The sequence below is a fragment of the Phaenicophaeus curvirostris genome, chromosome 6 (genome assembly GCF_032191515.1).
Source record: "Phaenicophaeus curvirostris isolate KB17595 chromosome 6, BPBGC_Pcur_1.0, whole genome shotgun sequence".
NCBI classification, from domain to species: Eukaryota; Metazoa; Chordata; class Aves; order Cuculiformes; family Cuculidae; genus Phaenicophaeus; species Phaenicophaeus curvirostris.
Window position 1 is genome coordinate 24206038 of NC_091397.1, and position 19883 is coordinate 24225920.

Here is a 19883-nt window from a genome sequence, read left to right on the forward strand (position 1 = left end):
CTTTACCCCTGTCTTAGCAGGCCCTGTTGGGCCCCAGGCCTAGGGAGCAAAACCCCAGGCTGATACAAATACAGACCCACTGTTAGTGAAGGAAGAGTTGATATGTGAGCTACTACAGGAGTTGACCCCTACAAATCAATGGGCCCTGACAATATCTACCCAAGGGCGTTAAGAGAGCTGGCTGATACTGCTGTGGGCCTGGTCTCCACAATCTTTAAGAAATCGTGGAGATCAGGGGATATCCTAGAAGGCTGGAAGGAGGCTAATGTCACCCCGGTTTACAAGAAGGGCTTAAAGAAGGATCCAGGAAATTATAGGACCATAAGTCTTACTTAAGTCCCTGGCAAAGTTACGGAACAAGTCTTCCTGGGGTCTGTCATAAGTCAAATGAAGTACGTGATTGAGAAAAAGCAGCATGGATTCACCAACGGCAAATCATGCTTGACAAAACTGATAACCTTCTACGATATAGTAACCTGGTCGGTTGACGTGGGGTGAGCAGTGAACAGTGCCTTCCTGGATTTCTCCAAGGCTTTCAGTAGTTTCCCACAGCCTCCTTCTAGAGAAAGTGATGAGTTATGGTCTAGACAAGTAGTCTGTGTGTTAGGTGGGGAGCTGACTGACAGGCTGCACCCAGAGGGAGGTGGCAAATAGCTCCTTTACAAACTGACAACTAGACACAAGTAGAGTCCTCCAGGGATCGATACTCACAGAATCACTAGGTTGGAAAGACCCGCAGGTTCATAGAGTCCAACCATTCCTAACAGCCACTAAACCATGCCCCTCAGCACCTTGTCTACCCATCTTTAAAATATCTCCAGGGAAGATGACTCAACCACCTCCCTGGGCAGCCTCTGCCAGTGCCCAATGACCCTTTCTGTGAAATTTTTTTTTGGATATCCAGCCTGAACCTACCCCGGTGCACCTTGAGGCCATTCCTCCTTGTCCTGTCCCCTGTCACTTGGGAGAAGAGGCCAGCACCCTCCTCTCTACAACCTCCTTCGAGGTAATTGTAGAGAGCAATAAGGTCTCCCCTCAGCCTTCTCTTCTCAAGACTAAACAACCCCAGTTCCCTCAGCTGCTCCTGGTAATACTTGTTCTCCAGCCTCCTCAACAACTTTGTCACTCCTCTCTGGACACGCTCCAGAGCCTCAACATCCTTCTTGTGGTGCCGAGTACAGAGGGAGAATAACCTCCTTGTACCTGCTGGTGATGCCGTTTCTGATACAAGCCAAGATGCCATTGGCTTTCTTGGCCACCTGGGCACACGGCTGGCTCATGTTCAGTCGGCTGTCAACCAGCATCCCCAGGTCCTTCTCCTCCTGGCAGCTTTCCAGCCAGACTTCTCCTATTCTGTAGCACTGCATAGGGTTGTTGTGCCCCAAGTGCAGGACCCGGCATTTGGCCTTGTTAAACCTCATGCCGTTGGTCTCAGCCCAGTGGTCCAGCCTGTTCAGATCCCTTTGCAGAGCCTCCCTACCCTGCAGCAGATCGACACTTCCACCCAGCTTAGTGTCGTCCCCAAACTTGCTAAGGGTGCTCTCAATGCCTTCATCCAGGTCATTGATAAAGACATTGAACAGGGCTGGACCCAGCCCTGAGCCCTGGGGAACCCCACTTGTAACTGGCCTCCAGCTGGAGTTTACTCCATTTACCACCACTCTCTGGGCCTGGCCTTGCAACCAGTTTTCCACCTAGGAGAGTGTGCGCCTGTTCAGTCCAGAGGCTGACAGTTTCTCAAGCAGAATGCTGTGAGAAATTCTGTCAAAGGCTTTACTGAAGTTCAAGAAGACCACATCCACAGCCTTTCCCTCGTCCGGTAGGCAGGTCACTTCATCATAGAAGGTGGTCAGGCTAGTTTGGCAAGACCTGCCTTTCATGAACCTGTGTTGACTGGGCCTGATCACCCGGTTCTCTTGCATGTGCTTCATGATAGCACTCAAGATCACCTGCTCCATGACTTTCCCTGGCACTCAGGTCAGACTGACAGGCCTGTCGTTCCCTGGATCCTCCCTGTGACCCTTCTTGTAGGTGGGTACAACATCAGCCAGCCTCCAGCCCAGTGGGACTTCCCCAGTCAGCCAGGACGGCTGGAAGATGATGGAAAGGGGTTTGGCCAGCACATCCGCCAGCTCCCTCAGTACTCTTGGGTGGATCCCATCTGGCCCCATAGACTTGTGGGTGTCTAGTTGGGCAAGCAAGTCTCCAACCACCTCCTCATGGATCATGGGAGCTTAGTTCTGCTCCTCTAAATCCTGAGTGTGTACACAGAGGGAACAGAGGGAACAACTTCCCTTACTATTAAAGATTGAGGCAAAGAAGGCATTAAGTACCTCAGCCTTGTTGTCATCCTTTGTCACAGTTGTTCCCTTTGCATCCAATAGGGACTGAATATTCTCCCTGGTCCTCCTTTTAGTATTGATGTATTTATAGAAAGATTTTTTTGTTATTGGTCCCAATGCTGTTTAATATCTTCATAAATGATCTGGATGATGGGATTAAGTGTACTCTAATGAAGTTTGCTGGTGATGCCAAACTGAATGGGGAATGGGTACTTTGGAAGGGAAGGCCATCCTGCAGGAAGACCCGGGTAGGCTGGAAGGGTGGGCTAGCCAAGAACCTTACAGTGTTCCACAAGCAGTTCTTTGGAAGAGGACTGTGGGTCCTGGTGGACAACAGGCTCTGTATGAGTCAAGTGTGCTGCTGCTGTGGCAAAGAAAGCCAGAAAGATGCAGGGTTGCATTAACAAGGGCATTGCCAGCAGAGATAAAGTAATTGTCCCACTCTACTCAGCGCTTGTCAGGCTACGCCTGGAATACTGTGTTCAATTTTGGTCCCCCCACGCAAAAGAGATGTGGACAGGCTGGAGAGGGTCCAGACAAGGGCCACAAAGATGATCAAAGGACGGAGAAGCCTGCCATGCGGGGAAAGACTGAGAGAAGTGGTTTTGTTTAGCCTTGAGAAAAGAAGGCTTAGGGGGAGGACCTTATTACCATGTTCTGGTATTTAAAGAGTGGATACAAAGCAGTGGGAGACACCCTTTTTATGAGGAGTGGTGTGGGGAGGATGAAGGGGAATGGGTACAAGTTACTCCTGGGGAGATTCCAATAGGACACGAGGAAAACTTTTCACACTGAGAACAATCAGCCCTTGGAATAATCTCCACCAGGGAAGTGGTGGATGCCTTGACATTGGACACTTGTAAAAATCAGCTGGACAGGGTGCTGGGCCATCTTGTCTACACCATGCTTTTGCCATGTAGGTTTAGACCACATGATCCTTGATGTTCCTTCCAACCTGAGGTTCTAGGATTCTTTCTAATTACTGTCTAATGCACTGATTTTCAGTAGGAATTCTTCTGCTCTCTACTCCCCTGGCTTTGGAGACTTCTTTTCCACAAAAGAAACTTTTCTTCTTTGTAAAACAAATTTGAAGAAGGAAAAAAAAAATATGTATAGTATTAGATCTGTTACTGGCTTTTTAGATGTATTGGCTCACATTTCAGGTCTGACCTTGTTTTGCAGAAGTGTCAGTATTTCTTCTGGGTTTCTTTTAAGGTGTGGTGTTTCAGTGTTTAAGAGCCAGTACTTACCTTTCCCTTGAACATGGAGAACACTTAATTCTCACATCAGTGATGCAGCTGGCTCAACTGAGTCCATCCCTACCACAGGAATTCTAGGACTATTGGTGCTTGATTCAGTTCATTGTTTTTGTTTGGACTTTAAGTCTGGTTCCACATTCTTGAGTTATAACTACTCATGAACCTAGAATAAGTAGACTTTCTTAAGCTTTAGTGTAACAACCACTTTTTAAAGTATTTATAATTTCAGACTCTCTGAACTTTGAAGAAAAATGAAATTCCTCCAAATTTTATAGAAATAAGAAGATATTTAATGCTGCTTTTAATTATAGGGAATAAATATATTTTCTGAATCCTGTAACAGCATTTTATTCATTTTGGTGGGTTTGTATTTTGCAGCACCAGTGTTAAGTGAGGCTATTGTGTGGTTAAGACACTGGCATCTCCAACAAAGTTTTACAGAAGAATGCCCAAGAATGGGAGCTTCTAGTCTTCCTGGACGTGCTGATGTGAGGAATTGATTAGTTTTACGAGGGAGTCTAACATGTCTTTCTAGTAAAAGTGACCCGTTGCCTGTGTTTACTGCTGCTAAACTCCCCAAGATTTTTCTAACTCTGTAAAAACAAAAAGGAGGAACTAGAACATTTTTATGTGAAACGTTACATGGATTCTGAATTACTAGATTGAGTTTAAATGACTAAGATATTCAAAGATGTACACGGTCTGATTGAGCAAATGGAAAACTTGAGTTCAGATTTCCAATTCTAGTATTTGTATTTTCTATCTTAAAATGTTTAACGTGCTATAATTAACCACTGGATGTCACTCTTGCTTAACTTGTATGTTTGTTGCTGCAGATGTGTGCTACTGTAAGTATCCATTTCTCTTTTAGCAGGTGTATTGATATTGTAAATCAGACATCTTCTGATAGTTCATTCAGTTTTGAAAAATGATTAGCACCTGGAATAGCATGGGAAGTGTCCCTTCACTGTTCTTGATGAATTATCCTTAATTCTGCCAGGAAAAAAACCCAGACAAATAATTATTGTTTGTGTTTGCTTTAGAGTTCTACAATTCTTATGTAGTCTATCTAATGGTTAAGTGAAGCTGAGTTTTTTACAAGGCAGGTCTCAAAGCTTAAGTGCATGCATTCAGTAGAGCATATCTGTGCTTGCCTGGCTCAGGTGCGTTGTGTAGGCTCAGCATTTCCCAGAATCATACAGCTGATGCACTCAGTTAAACAGTTGCTCACTCGATAACATGGAAGGCAGCTACCAAGGCTGTTCATGCAGACTGCTTTCCTGGGGGCAACTTGAGATTGGGTAGTGATGGTTGTTGGAAAAATAAATTGTTCTGGCATCAGAGGCTTATGAGCCATCAATCTTCTTCGAAGGGGCAATAATGGACTTTACTGTGCCTGTATTTTTGCACTATGCTTACTATAAAATGGGGTGTGATGTGAGGAAGAAGGCAAGCAGGAGTCCTGCTTCTGGAATAGTCTAAAAGCTCTTCCTAAAAGGTTTTAAGTTGTCCTCTGCAGTCTGAAGGATACATTGCTACAGCAGATGAAGCACTTGGTTATTACAGAATGAAACAGGTAATTCTAAAAATTTGTCAATTATACTTATTCGGCAATGAAGTTGTAAATGGCTGTAAAGAAGTATCTCTGAGCAATCTATAGATCATTTTTAAAAATAAATCAGAATGACTAAACACGTTCAAATTCCTTTTTCCTCTCTTGTTTTCCTTCCCTCCTCATTTTTCTAGTAGACTAGATGTAGAAGAAGAACGGCTAGCTAGAAAGAGAGAGGAACGAAGACTAGAGTCTCTTCAGAGGTAAGTCTTGGCAGCTCTCTATATAAGAATCCACTCATATAAGGAGATATGAGTATTCTCCCCTTCTAAGGAGTACATACAGTATTAAACAAAGAGACATTACCCTTTAGTATTTTTACTAAGCAGGGCTTATTGTGAGATTTGCGAATCTGATTAGGAGGCTATATTTCTGTAAGGGAACAGGGAGTGAGAACACATTGCTCACTATGGCTGGTACCACGAGTCCTCTGAGCAAGCAGGAGGGATGTGTCGGAAGTCTTACTTAGTCTCTTCTGGACCGATGCCTGTTTGTGGCCTCAGTTAATGCCTATGGGAGGCTGGTTTTCAGAGGTGAAAATCACTTTTTTTATTCATTTGTTAATTGGTTGTTTTTCTTTTAAAATCTGGCTGGGAAAGGTAGAGAAGATGATAGTAATGCACCTACCAGAAATTTTGCTCAGCAAATTGAAAACTTTGGCTCAAATCTCATTTTATACTTAATCTCACATTTCCATCCGTTCTATTAAAGCTGTAGCACTATTAAAGTGTAGAAATGTGAAAGAGTTAGCAGTGATACAATGTTTCTTAGTGAGAACAGGTATTCAATCTGATGTAAGTTTTTATAGCTTCTCCAGCAGCACACATAGTTGTACCCCACAGCTTCTCAGATAAGTGATGCTTAAGGCTTGCAGTAGATCTGAAAAAAGGGAAATTTTACACCTGTGAGTCCACTTCTAACTAGTTATGGCGCAATGGAAAGAATGCTCATGTGAAGGTGATATTTCTCCTGTAATGCTTTTTATCTATTCTAAAAAGAAGGGATCCTATGAGGAATGTCAACATTTTATTGTGTGTCAAAACCATGTACCTTGTTGTGATGAAATCTACATCCTTAATGTTATGCTACATTGCTCATTTAAATCAATGCCAACCTATGTTTGTTATAAAGCAGAGATCCATTGTTACGGGCATGGAGGTTGATTATGTACCATAATCTTTCCCCAGTGATTTGTGTATTGATGTTAAATTCTTGGCACAGTTATCTGTAGAAGATCTGATACTTCTTGAGTGTAGGGTTTGCTGTGCACACACAAAGGAAATGGTGTTGCACCACGCAGTTAGCAACACAAAGCTAAGACCAACTTCACTCCTCAATTAAGCCTAGGAGGAAGGATCACTGGGAGCAGACTGCTCTGCCAGAATGATTGCTGCATCCTTAGAGCAGCAGCCCTCTTTGCTAGCTCGTCTCTGGAGTATGTCTGTAGAACAGAGAAACTGTTACAATTGCAGGAGGAAGCTTAGCAGCATTCCTGGGGTATTTCCCATGTTCTGAACATGCATACGTATTGTGTGTGTGACTGAGAAGGGCTTGGCAGGGTCGTGGGAAAACGTGAGGAGTAGGTCACTTCCAGCAACTAGAATGCCTCACCCTGCCCATTTACTTTCCCTAAGTCCTTAGGAGGATGAGTTGCTAGTAGCAGGCTGTAGAACAGATTGTCAGCAAGCCATTTTTGACCAGCAAACTACAGGGGGAAAAAATTGATCATAGTATAAGACATGAACAGTGCAGTAAGCCATCTCTGGATGACTGATTAAGTGACTGCATGTCCAGAATTGTCTATTTTTTTCCCAGCTGATGGTAGTCCTAAGCCTTATTTACTATACAGGGATCATGGGTGATATGATATGCTCATGGTTGCCTGTCAAAGTTCGAATGTTTCAGAAATATTAATGGTTTTACCCTTCAAACTTAAACAGTGTGTTTTAGATATTTAGTGTCTTTTGTTTTGAGTAACCTAGGGAGATATTCTAAAGTGTTTCTGAGGCTTAAGGCCTACACAGACTTGTTTTTTCCCCACCCACTTACCATTCTTGCACAGATACTTAGTGCTTTCTGTGGTCAGGGCAGATTCAGACTGGCTGCTGAAGTACTGAGATTTCAGTTGAAATTGTGTTGAGTCTCCATTATTTCAGACAAGGTGTGCAAAACAGTGGGGAACATGCCATTATTACCACCTCTAAAAAACCGCTGTTTTGAGGTCCCAGAGTCTCACAGAAACTACAGAAGTAAATATTGGCTTTATACAGGTGAAGGCTGCTTTAAGCAGAATCTCTCAATCCAGTCCCTGAGATCCCTTTACTCATATAATGTCTTCCTCATGTGCAAGGCAGAGAAACAGGAATCCTGAGATAAGGTTACTCTCAGTAGGTAAGCTTGACTCCTTCCTGTTCTCTTCAGCCTCTCAGTCCTAACTATACATGAATTTCATTTCATCACCCTGGTTCCACAGTTCCTCCTCTTCCTGCAGTTTGGCTGTGTTGCTTTGTTTCCTATGCTGCCTGGGCTGAATAGTGGAAAGACATATAAGGGAGATGGGTATCTCAGGGAAACAGTAGCAGCAGATTTTGAGTCAGTCTTTCTTGTTTGGTTTTCTCATCATGCTTTATCTGTATGCTTTCCAGAAGTGCAGTTGCAGGGAAAGACCAGTTCAGCCCTTCAGCTCCGTAGTAGGCAGGATAATTGCTTCTGAGGATACACAGGGTCTGATTAGCAGTAGGAATTGTTTAGAGGTGAAATATGCTTAGGGCAGATGGGATCTTTGGTGAATTAAGCTGTCAATGCTTAACAGCTTTCTGCTGAATACGCACAAATTAGAATCAGGCGAAAGTCACAACTTGTCTAACTGAGTTGAATTTTGATTTGGGCCCCAAACTGTGGTTTGGGGTTTTTTTTGTTAGAGGAACTTTGTTCTGCCGAACTGTGTCCTTTCCTCAAAATCCTGGATCCATCTTAGTGACAGTTGTGTAGGAGCTTTTTTTTTATTTTTAAAACTAGTGAAATAGATGTTCCTTTTGAAAGGAAACAGGAAAATTATCTAAGGGATGATAGAATGATTTTCATTGAAACTTCCTTCATTTTTTCCCTCTTCATCTTTGCAGTGGGGAGGGGAGGAAGGGGAAGAAGGGGAAGAAGAAATTGACTTGTCACACACTTGTGAATAATGAAAGTTTGGCAATATTACGTGATCTTGAAAACTGTCTTGTGGTTAGACAACATAACCAGAGGCATCCAATTTTAATACAGCACAATCATTTATTCTCTGCATGGGTGCCATGCTGGATTTTAGAAATTAATAGTTTTCATTTGTACTTGCTGTACTGCTTAAACAAAACAGTAATACACCTTTTATCTTTTTGGAATGACTATATTGAATTAGGATTCTGAAGTGCACTGTATTCATAGTGATATTTTACAATTATGCTCCCTGCTGGAAAGCGTTAGGGAAATCTTCCAATATTGCACCTTGCTTCTTAAGTGTAGATTAATACCTCAATGTGTATATGTGTACATATATGTGGACACATTGCTTCTATATAGAAAGAAATATTTTCCTTTATGCTTGCAAATAGATCTTATTTTGACATTGTTGATTAGCAAGAAGTTACAGGGAAAGTTGCAGATACATTAAGTATATATAGAAAATATATATAACTGATACATTTTTTTTTTAATTTGTAGCTGCACACTCATTTAAAAAACGCTGTTGTCTCTTTCAGATGTAATTATATTTTGCTTACAACTCAGAACAGTCTGAATATTCTGATGCCTTTTCTGTTGCAGGAAACATGAAAGAAAACTGAAGCATGATGAAATACGGAAGAAGTATGGTATGCGCTAATCTTGTTTTGATACTCAGTATCTAAATTGATTCCTTTTTACTCATTATTATTAAAATTCACAGCAGAAACAAGCTGCTTTATGAGCAGCAGAAGTAATCAACCCCAGTTTCCTACTGTTGTGTGTCTTCTGTTACCTGAACACCTGATCTCATCACTATTGTATTCCTATTCTCTTCCTGCACTTACTCTCCTACTGGGCAAGAGACAGTGAGGTGTTTGCTTGGTGTGGACATTTAGATATATTGATTAAATAAGTAGTTTTTTTCTGTCTCTTACTAAGTAAGTGCACTGATTTTAGGTTTGGTGGTTTGGGGTTTTTTTTGTTGTATGTTTTTGAACGTGATAAAACAATCTAGTTGAAATTGGCTAGTAGACTCACGGTTATTGGAGGAGGACAAATGGGAAGCTTTTTAAGTCAAGCTTGAAAAAGAAGAACAAATAATGCACCTTAATGTAGGGATTAAAATTGTTTTTCTTTGTTTTTAAGTGGAGCTGCAGTCCAGTAAGAAAATCATATTGAACGACTGTAGGACCTGCTGTGTTGTATATGAGGCTATTATTACCTAGGCTTGTCAGTGTTTGCACTTTTCATTTGATTTGTTCATAGGGTTAATAGTACTGTGTATTTGCAGGCAGATATGCTGCACTTTTTTATTATGCAAACTGCACTAATGTCAGAGAGGGTGATTCTAGGGGTCTGAACAGTCACTCTAAACTGATAATTTTTATCCTCTTATTAAACTGATTGGCAGAGTCTGGGAATGCCTTCATGAATCTGCAGCCTGCACTTTGGCTGATGCAGAAGTGACACAGACAATCTCTATAGGGAATTCGCTGCCTGAGGAACATTTCCAAAAGTATGCTTATTTACTAGAATGGAGGAAAAATTCACTGTGAAGCTTGAACTGCAGGAAGAAGAACTTGTAGAAACTAAAAGTTATTTTTGTTAAACGTCAGCTGTGAACTTCACTCCTGTGGTGTTTTATAGGATAATTGAGCTTGTATCCCAGGCACAATTTAGTTTCAAGAGATGTGTTTGAGTGGTCGACAATAGTCCAGATTTAAAATAAATAAACAAAATTCAAACAACAACATAAATCAAGGTACACTTTTTGTTTGTGTCTCCTTAGTAGAGACCTTAGGGTCAATCTGAACAAGTTTCAGTCATTGGGATAGATCTGGTGAAGAACTTAAGACAATGGCTAGGTTTCTAAAATAACATGCAGCACTTTCTATAAGATCTACGTACAACTTTGCATCCCCTTGAGGCAGTGCAGCTATGAGGAGTGCATTCAGTTCAGCAGTTCAGTATCAAAATGCTGCATTGGGGTTAAGTCATGTTTCAAAAGGCTGCTTTCAGTTACGTTCTGCTTTTGAAACTGATTTACCTGTCTCTGGATAGTCCTGCATTTTAGTGAAGATAATATTCTCTTCAGTGCTTTACTTTCAGACCTTTGAGGAATGCTTTGTTGGATCTTGTCAGAGTATTTGAGTTTCATGAGAAATAGAACTGTGTAATTCTGTGCCTCTAGAATGCAGACATCAAATTCAACAAATCTTGCTTGTAACTATACTATGCCCACAGTCGTGTGAGAGCTAATGTCATTTTGCTTCAAGTGTGTTAGTCTATCAAATGGCTTAATTAGAAGCAAGTTCATACATTAATTGTGTTAGCAGAAGGCGTACCTCCTTATAAGGAGTCAGGCATACTCATTTCTTCATGCAGTTATATTTTGCAGTGCGGTTTACCTGCAAAAGATTGTAATTCAACCATAAAACTTAAATTTCAATAGCGAACTTCTACATAAAGTTTGTTTGCTTTATTGCATATGCAAAAATTAATCTATATTATCAGATATATTGATTTGAGGCCTGGATTCTCGTAAGTCACTTTTGTCCTAAAGAAAAACTTAATGCTTACATGAATAGGTGGCACATCAATAAAGGATGTATGTGACTGAGGAAAAATGAGGACAGACAAAAATGTATAAATTCTGAAATCCCTAAATATTATTGCTGATGTATATAGTTTATATTCTGCTTACATGCAGACAAGTGATTGTCAAAATAATTCAATGAGACGTAGTAGAGTAGGTCTTGCCTATAGCCTGGGATCTTCTGTCTTCATTTTTCACTGTCTAGTAAATACATATGTTAGCATATGAAACATAATCTAATAAAAATTGCTGCAAATAATTATGGAGACACTAGATTATTTTACACTCTTATGCACTGCAGAGAGGATTCTCAGTTAAGTAGGCATGGATGAGTGGCAGAATGACAATGACTTTGTTAACCCAACTCTGTAGATTAAGATGATCATGCCTGAAATTTCAGTATTTGGTTGGCTTTAAGGGAATGCCTTTTACCATTTCATCCACCAGCTTTCCTTACCCCATTTAAATGGTAATTACACATTTATAATGCATTGCAGGTGTCACTCTAGCCACAGTCCTTTGGGAGCATTGGAAGCAATAGAGAGCTTTAGGAACCAGGAATACACACTGAATTGTTTCTTTGTTGCACAATTTGATAGTATTTTTCATTTGCTCACATATATGAATGCAATGTGATTACGCAAATTATATGTTGACTGTTAGAAAATGTTAAAGTTGAATTCTGAGTACTTTGCAGCTTGTGTAGCATACAAGGGAACTACAATTTAATTGCTGCTGCATTTGCTGCTATTGTATGTTCAGTATAGCATTAGTGAGAAGCTGCTTTATTATTTATTTATTTCAGGATTTTGCCTGTTATTAGTGGAAGGATTCTTTCTTTTAATTTTTACAAAATTATTGCCTTTCATGATTTTGGGCTTCCACACTACTTGCATCGGTTCTGCAAAGGTTTTGATCAGCTAATTAAATAATATGTAATCTTATCTCCTTTGTTTTATGTGAGATGTTGATTTTTATATTCATTAGTTTGTAACAGTAAATGTTCCTTCTGTCCAAGACAGATACTGCGTCCTGACCTTGTATTGCTATACACTTAAAGCTGTTTAATTTGTGAGAATAGAGTCGTTAATCTAGGGGTTAAAAATTAAGAGGAAAAGTGTAATAAAGGGTGAAGACGTGCAGCACACTAGTTCATTATTTTGTTTTGCGGTGTATGCAGTCTCTTGTAAGTATTTCACTTGTTAATTTTTGGGCAGTGCTGATATGTAAGGGGAGTCAGCTCTCAATAACTAAGAAGCTGTATAGTTAGTATAGTATAACATAAATTAATATGCTGGAAAGAGGTATTAATTTCTTAAATTGCTTTGTCATTTCATACATATTAGGCCTCATTACTTCATGCAAGCTCATACAAGGTACTTGACTACTATCCCTTTTGAATTGATGAGTGTTTCTTAAATAGTGCTAAGTGGGTCAAATATTAACCTCAAAATGGAGGTAAAGAAGTAAGCTGTTAGAAATTCTTGTAAGTGTCCTGTGTGTCAATATTCACGTCCAGTGGTAGTATGCTGTGGATTTTATTGCAAACAAGACTTTTGAAGCTGCAAACATCTATCTTCTCAGAACCTGGAAGTATAAATTACAAGTTGTGTAGTTACGCTTATGTCAAATGGGAACCAGTCAAGAGAGACAACTCATGTCTGGTTCAAGCAGCACATTAACTTTACTTGAACCAGACATGCTATCCAATTAGCATAAGCTTGCAGCTCCTCTCTGAGTGTCACAGCTAAGAGCAGCTGTGGCAGCTGACAGGAGCTTTTTGTCATGCTCCTCTTTTTATGTCCCTCTCAATTGTTTTTGTCCACTTACTGGAGACTGATACAACTTCTTCAGTAAGGATTGGTCCAAGTGATGAGCTGCTGCCTCCCTCCTCTCACTTAATATGTAATTATTTGTACTTATGATGGACTTAGAATGCTGAGGATAAAAGAAATTTGAACACAGGTTGCAGACTTGAGAGCAAGACTGAGAGCAAGGTCTATCAGATGTTGTAACCTCCGTGGTTATCCTCATTTGGAAGGAGGGCTTGCCATTTCTCTTGGATTCCTCCTTTCCCCAGAGACTAATTTCTGAAGTGACCAATAACACCACACTGGATTAACACATAGTTCTTAAGGCCTGTTTAGTTTTAGTATTGTACAAAAAAACATATCAGAGGACTTTATTAAACATACTAATGACTGATAGGTGGAAATTGTATCTGTTCATTCTTAAACATAATTCAGTAAAATTAAAGCAAGTACTACTGGGAATGGCATTTGCAATAATGAGTAAAAAGGACACGTCAACTTGAAATAGACGAGGACTAGTTGTCTAAAATGGCTTTTGTCTGCGTGTTTTGGGGCAGGGGCAGATAAAAGTATATTTGCTCCTCAGATGATATAGGAAAAGTTAATTAGTAGTTTACACTGTCCTCTGATTAATGAATTATCAGAAAGACATAGTAAGCACTTGCCAGACTGCATAGAGAGAAGTATGTAACCTAAGTAAATTTTGTCAGGGAATCTGCCACCATCTCTTGCCACTTTGTGGAAATGTTTTTGGAGCTTGATGTTTTGATTTCTAGGGGGAACTTAGTGAGTGCAGGGAGTTATGCATTACCAATTGTAATAAAAATATTAATTTCTAGTGCTGTTGCTAATTTTGTGTAAATGTTGTATAGTTGTCTTTTGTATTTGGAAGGGCTAAAATACAGAATTGCTGCAAAATTTTTTTGAAAATTGAACTATTCAGTTGTCTTTCAGATAACTAAATATATTAGGATACACAGATCCTAGCTGTGAAAGTATTACCATGTCTGGAGAAAGGAGAGGGTGGTGGTATTCTGGAAATAAAGTAAATGTTTCTTCTCTGTAGTTGGGTTGGGGTTATATTAATGCAGGAATGTTACCTGAAGGCACTAAAGGTTTAAGAGTAGGCCAAGGATAAGAGCTTTTCTTAGACGTCTGTTATCTTGTCAGCTAGAGTAGACCTAACAGGCGTTGCAAGTTTCTCTTTAAACACATAAAAGGTAAGATTAAAAATTGAGAAGTAACTTATTCTAAAAGTTTAAAAATGTAAAAATTTCAAGGTCTCAAAATATTGTAGGTAATTCTTGACAATGCTGTCATCTTATTTTTATTGCACAAATAAGCAATAGTGTTCCTGTTCTTTTGCATCAAAAGGTCAGCCTCTGGGCTTTTATAGGACTCCATTATTTTCAGTATCCTGTCTGCCTAGTCCACATCTGGTGTGTGGTTTAATGTTTCTTTGAAATAATTGCTGTATGGAACAGTGATTGCTCAGTTAACCCTTACAGAAGGTGGTGTGCGCACCCACCCAGACACTCGGTATAATTGGATGGCTTTGCAGTGCTTTCTGTGACAGTATTTTGGTAAAATCATTAAGAATCTTCACGATGGAAACATACTGCAACCTAGATTAAGTGATACTCTTGTACTCGTCCCCAGACGTTTTAGTGCACGTAGAAGTGGTTTTCATTTGTTCTTTGATATTATTGTCCTGTTGCAGAAATGCTGCAAGATGCTGAATGTGGCAGATGGTTGTGTGTAATCAAAGTAGAATTAAGTCAAAGTAGCAGCATCTTACACTTTACAAGGGTGATGTTCTTATAATAACTTGAATTTATAAACTGGCCACTGTGAGTCTGTTCTTCCTGAGCCATCTTTGTGCTTAGATTTTTGTAGACTTGAGACTCTCGCAAATGCGTTTTGTAGGGTGTACCTCACAAATGAGAAATAGTTCTATAAGAATTTTTCACAGACGAATGTTCTTTCCCTGCTAAATCATTAAATACTTACAATAGTCTGAGAAATAAGAGTGCTTAAGAATCCTATCAATTTATTATTATACTTGAGTGTTTGGGTAATAAAGCAACCTACTACAATACAAGAGTTGCCTTTTGGTTTTGTTATATGGAGACCTATTGCAGTGAGGTCAGTAACTCAAGTTTTTTATGTAATACTAGTAAGAAAATGGTAAATGCAATCCTGTTTTGTTTTACAGGTCTTCTCCAGGATTCTGATCATCCATACAGCAGATTTGAGAATGAATAAAGCCGAGCACCTTGCACTAGAGCTATAACTCCAGAATATGGGAAGACAGGTTTTTTTCATTTGCTCTTTGGGTTCTTGGTTTTTCTTTTTCCTCCTGGTTGTAAAACTAGGGGTGAATAAAGACTTTAGGAAAGACATGTTTCTATAATATCTTCTTCTACCTATATAGAACTAATTTTTTATAAATGCTTTTGGTCGTTTAAATGTTTGCTAATTTTTATGTTGACATTTAAGTTTGAAATAGTATCTTTTCTCCTCTTAAAACTGTTTTTTATTACTTGATGTAGATGGCTTATAGTCACAATCATGTCTTTGAATTTAGTCTCAATTGCCACTTAAACAGTTATTCCCATGTTCCTAAATAAAGATTTGTCCCTACTGTATCTTTTTAATATAAAAATAAAAGGTGATATGGAAGCACGACTTCCAAAATAGCTGATGTTGGTATTGATGAGAAAATACACCAGGCACTTTCTTATGTACTACCAGAATGTGGGAATTGGGTGGAGGTTTTTACCCTCTTGAAGATCTTTTTTTCCAGAGGAAATGTCTAAGGGTTGAGAGAGGGGAGCATATTTGTCTTTAAATAATTCAACTCAATTGTGGAAATGTTACGATGTTCTTTAACATGAAAAAGAAATTACTTCTTCCAATATTACTAAATGGTAATTCTTGAAACAAACACATGTGCCTAAATTCTAGAAACAACATCAGCTTTCTATAAGCTTAATGTATTATTAACAAAAAAATGTTGCCAAGATTCTGCAGTTTGAGGGTTGACCTTGGGCAGCAGCCAAGCACTGCCCAGCTGCTTGCTTCCTCCATCCCTACAAGTGGGATCAGGGAGAGTGTGGGAACAGCTGAAGTGAAAAAACTCTTGGGTCGAGATTAAAAGTTTGATAAGAGAAGAAGAGGAGGGTAGGGGGAACAAGCGATGTAAAGGCAGTCGCCACCTCCCAGTAGGAGAGCTCTGTCCGCCCTCCCCACAAGTTTTGTTGCTGAGGATGATGTTATATGACCAGGAATATCCTTTGGTCAGTTCCAGCTTTTGCTGGAGCTGGCAGAGTGGGGAAAAATGACACCTTGATGCTGTGCAAGCAACGCTCAGCAAAAGCCAAAGCACTGGTGTGTTATCAGCACTGTTCTAGCCACAAGTCCAAAGCAGAGCACCATATGGGCTGCTGTGAAGTAAGTTACCTCCTTCCCAGCCAGACCCATTACAGTAAGAAAGCAGTATTTTTTTAATCTTTTATTATTTTGATATTTCCGTAATGTGATTTATTTCCTCTGTCTTTATTTTCATAGATCTGTCTCATTGAGCATTATCACTAACTTAGCGGTATGATGCAACAAGCAAAGAAAGAGCTCTTCTTCCCTGCCCCCAGTGTAATGCAAGCTCACATTTATTCTGTACAGTTTAAATAACCTCTCTTGCTGTGTATTATCCATTACACAAATGTACAGTATTGAAGATGATTGTGTTATTTTTATCAATGTTCCTAAAATAAACACTTTAATATCTCTAATTTTGTTCTGTTTAAGTCTGTTGTTCCATACAATTTTAAATTAACTTGGTTTAGAAAAAGTGATCCAGTATTTTGAGTTTGGGAGAAGAAAAGGGATACATTTTTGCTTTTGCTGGTTTTCTGACAGAAGAATAAAATCTTAACAGCGCATAGATGTGGTGGGAACTAAATATTGCCTGTGGGCAATTGCCATTCCTTCCAGTGCCAAAGAATGTGCCTTTATTTAGGCTTTAGTAGCTATCACCTTACCACTAATTTTGGTTCAGTGTTCACTTCCATTCTGTCATTGTTTTTACGTATGTAAAGTTTCTCTGTATACAGTTTAGTAGGAATTTATATTAAAATGTTTCCTAGTTCCTGAATCTGAATTGTAATTAGTATTTATGGTCCAGTTTCCCTTCTTTTTTGCCCCTTTTTTCTTAACTCATATTTATCACTTTATTTGTAGGCACTGTGTTTAATTTCATGTTTCTTCATCTATCAGCTATTGTCAAGTCTAAAGTATTATTCAAATGGCTGTCTCTGAAGAATGATGGTCTGTGATATGAGTGAATTGATAGTGTGGAAATAAAACATGCTGATGGTTTTCCCTGGAGGTAACTTTTGCAAAAATGATGAAGGTCTGCCTGCTGTCTCACAACCCAAGTAGTGACATTCCTGGCTTAACAGAAAAGCATTTTTCTTCAACACCTGCTACAGTCTGTGAAGGGCTGTCATGGTATTCTAACAAAAGGGGGAGGAAGGACAACCTTTCTTACAATTTCAAAGATAGTAAAGTACTTGGAGAACCAAAGTATTTTGGGAATACGGAATGGGTGTTACATTGCTGGGGAATAGTTGTGTTCCATTTAAAGAGAAAGTTGAGTGAAATCTGTGCAATCTTGCACACTATGTTAGGTTGGCACGTCCAAGCCACAATTATGTGCATCAAAAGGTAACGACTGTGGTCAAATTTACCTTAACCAGGCTTACCATGTGCTAACCTTTAACTTTATAGTGTAGGCTTATTTATACAAAATGTCAAGGTGGCCATCTAATATTGTATAGTTTTGCTAACACAGTTAAAGACTATTAATTTAATTAGACTATTGTGTACAGCAGCCTTGAAGCTTAATAGAAAATGCAAAAATTCCCAAGCAATCCTCAGACTTTTCGAATTATTTAACCTTTGTTTTCTGTGTTCATTGGAGCAATTAGCTGAATTAATTGGATGGGAAATATCCTTATTTCAGTATATTAATTGCAGCCTTCTCTGCTTTCCTGTATGTCAGTATTTCTTACTTTTGCAGAAATATTTGGTTTGGCTTATCAATAGAAAGGTTGCTAGACTTTGTATTTCAGTGTAGCAACAAGTAATTGGGGAAACGGCAGTAGAAGGAGGTAACATTGTATCTTTAGTTCTCAGGTGTGTGAACAAAGGCATCTATCATTTTAGGTATGAGCTTCTCCATACTTTTTCAACCAAAGATATAAAAGGGATGCAATATATAAACAAAATCAAAGTAGAGAAACAGCACATCTCTGCTATTCATCTGGTTTTCTCAGACTTCCCCTTCATTCACATTCTATTGTCTTCCTCTGTCTTTACATTTTTTATTTTAGTGGGTTTTTGCTTCTTAATTTTGGTAATGAAGGTAATACTATCTCAAAAGAAGAGCAACCTCTGAAGAGAAAAGTTAAAATGTGTATTTATCTTTCCACAGAACAGAACTTCCAGTACAGAAAACTGAAATGGGTCAGCTTTAAAAGTAATGTTGCCCAGTGTAATTTATTTATAAAAAGAGAATTTTAGTAGATTGAAGTGTGCTGTTTTAACTTAACTTAATGCAGGAACATACTTTTTGCCACTTCTGAAATCTTGGCTTTCATGATGAGTCCATTAAGTTGTCTGCACCATGTCTTGCTTAATTGTTATTTGATTATGTTATTTGTTTATTAAGTAGGCATATGGAAATAATTATGAAAACCTGACAATTTTCTGTTTTATTTTCTTACGGTATTTTTGTTTCAATTCCTTTTGTTTTCAGTCTTGGGGCTTGATCACCTTTGGTTTTGGGGCTCTAATCATCCAGCATCTCTGTGCTTTAAAGTGTGAATCTGGGAGGTAATGTGGGTGGAGGCTTTTCATGGTTCACATATGATCTCATCTTTCCTAAGACAGCAGGGCCAAGCTTGCTGTCGGTTGACTGATTTATCCATTCTGGTTGCCTGAGCATAGAACAGCCACTCAGAGGACAGAGAGGAGGCAACAATTGTCAAAGTAGGTAGAGCTTTCCTTTCCTGATGCCGAGTTCCTACAACAGATATTAAAAGCTAGAGGATGAGAACAAAATTCTTTGTTCCACTCTGACTCTTTTTTGCGGTACAGTGACTCTTCTTTAAGGTACAGTGAGGTGGTGAAGGCTGGGCAATGTGCAAGCAGTGAATGAACCAAACCATCCGTGAATGGGGAAAGTTGTGAAGGGAGGCAAAAGGGAATAGATAGTGGGGAAACAATACAGCAGTGGTCAGAAAAAAAAAAAAGGTATTTTCTTTTGCACATCTTTGAGATTTGCTTTTGTATTTTGTTATGTCCTCTCATCTGTAACAGAAGTCAAAGCATACAGCTACATTACATTGCCATATCAAACATTCCCAGGTCAATTCACTTGCTGTATCAATAACCAGGCTTACTGTTTATAGGAAGACTGACTGAAAATCATGAACTTTCCTGACTTGTCTTACACAGTTTACAAAGAAACTATTTAGTTATTTAGAGGTGTCTTATGTGAGCTTCCACAAAGCAGGAAGGGCTAAGTCTAGACCTAGAGAAAACTGCCAGTGGGTTTCAGTAGCTAACAAGTTTCTTCTGGCTGAATGTCTCAACCATCAGTGTGTATTATTAATCAAATGGAGTCACTTTTCTCTTGCTGATATAGCAATTGCTTCTAAACAAGGAAAAAGTAATAGAGGGCAGAGTTTTTGAGCTGTCACTTTGAGTCAAGTGCATGTGTGGCAGATAAATGGGTAATAGAGTGAGCAAAGTCACTTTGAGAGCCATGTAAGCTTGAATCTGTGTATTAACATGATGAAGTAAGATGCAGGATGAAGATAAAGTTGTTTGTAGCTGGTCCAGAGATGTTTTTTTTTCTTTTCTTTTTATATTCGACCTTCAGACCAATCAGTTCAAGGAGCTTCAAGCAGCAGCATAGCAAAAAGGATTAGGAAACATTTAATTACCCCAAGTATTTTCATCATACTGTTTCTGTCACAGTTCCTGAGCTAACTA

At 39.2% G+C, this 19883-nt stretch overlaps 1 protein-coding gene across 2 annotated transcripts in view; it reads left to right on the top strand.

Annotated features, from left to right (window-relative positions):
* Positions 1-16615, top strand: part of LOC138721977 (pituitary tumor-transforming gene 1 protein-interacting protein-like) — a 33513-nt gene extending 16898 nt beyond the window's left edge. The window contains exons 5-7 of one of the 2 annotated variants that reach the window (XM_069859625.1): positions 5348-5416; positions 9018-9064; positions 15040-16615. In XM_069859625.1, coding sequence (XP_069715726.1) covers positions 5348-5416; positions 9018-9064; positions 15040-15089 — 166 coding nt within the window. In that variant the 3' untranslated portion in view covers positions 15090-16615. The remainder of the gene's footprint in view (positions 1-5347; positions 5417-9017; positions 9065-15039) is intronic. The other variant, XM_069859626.1, reaches the window with a different exon arrangement.
* Positions 16616-19883: the final 3268 nt, after the last annotated feature.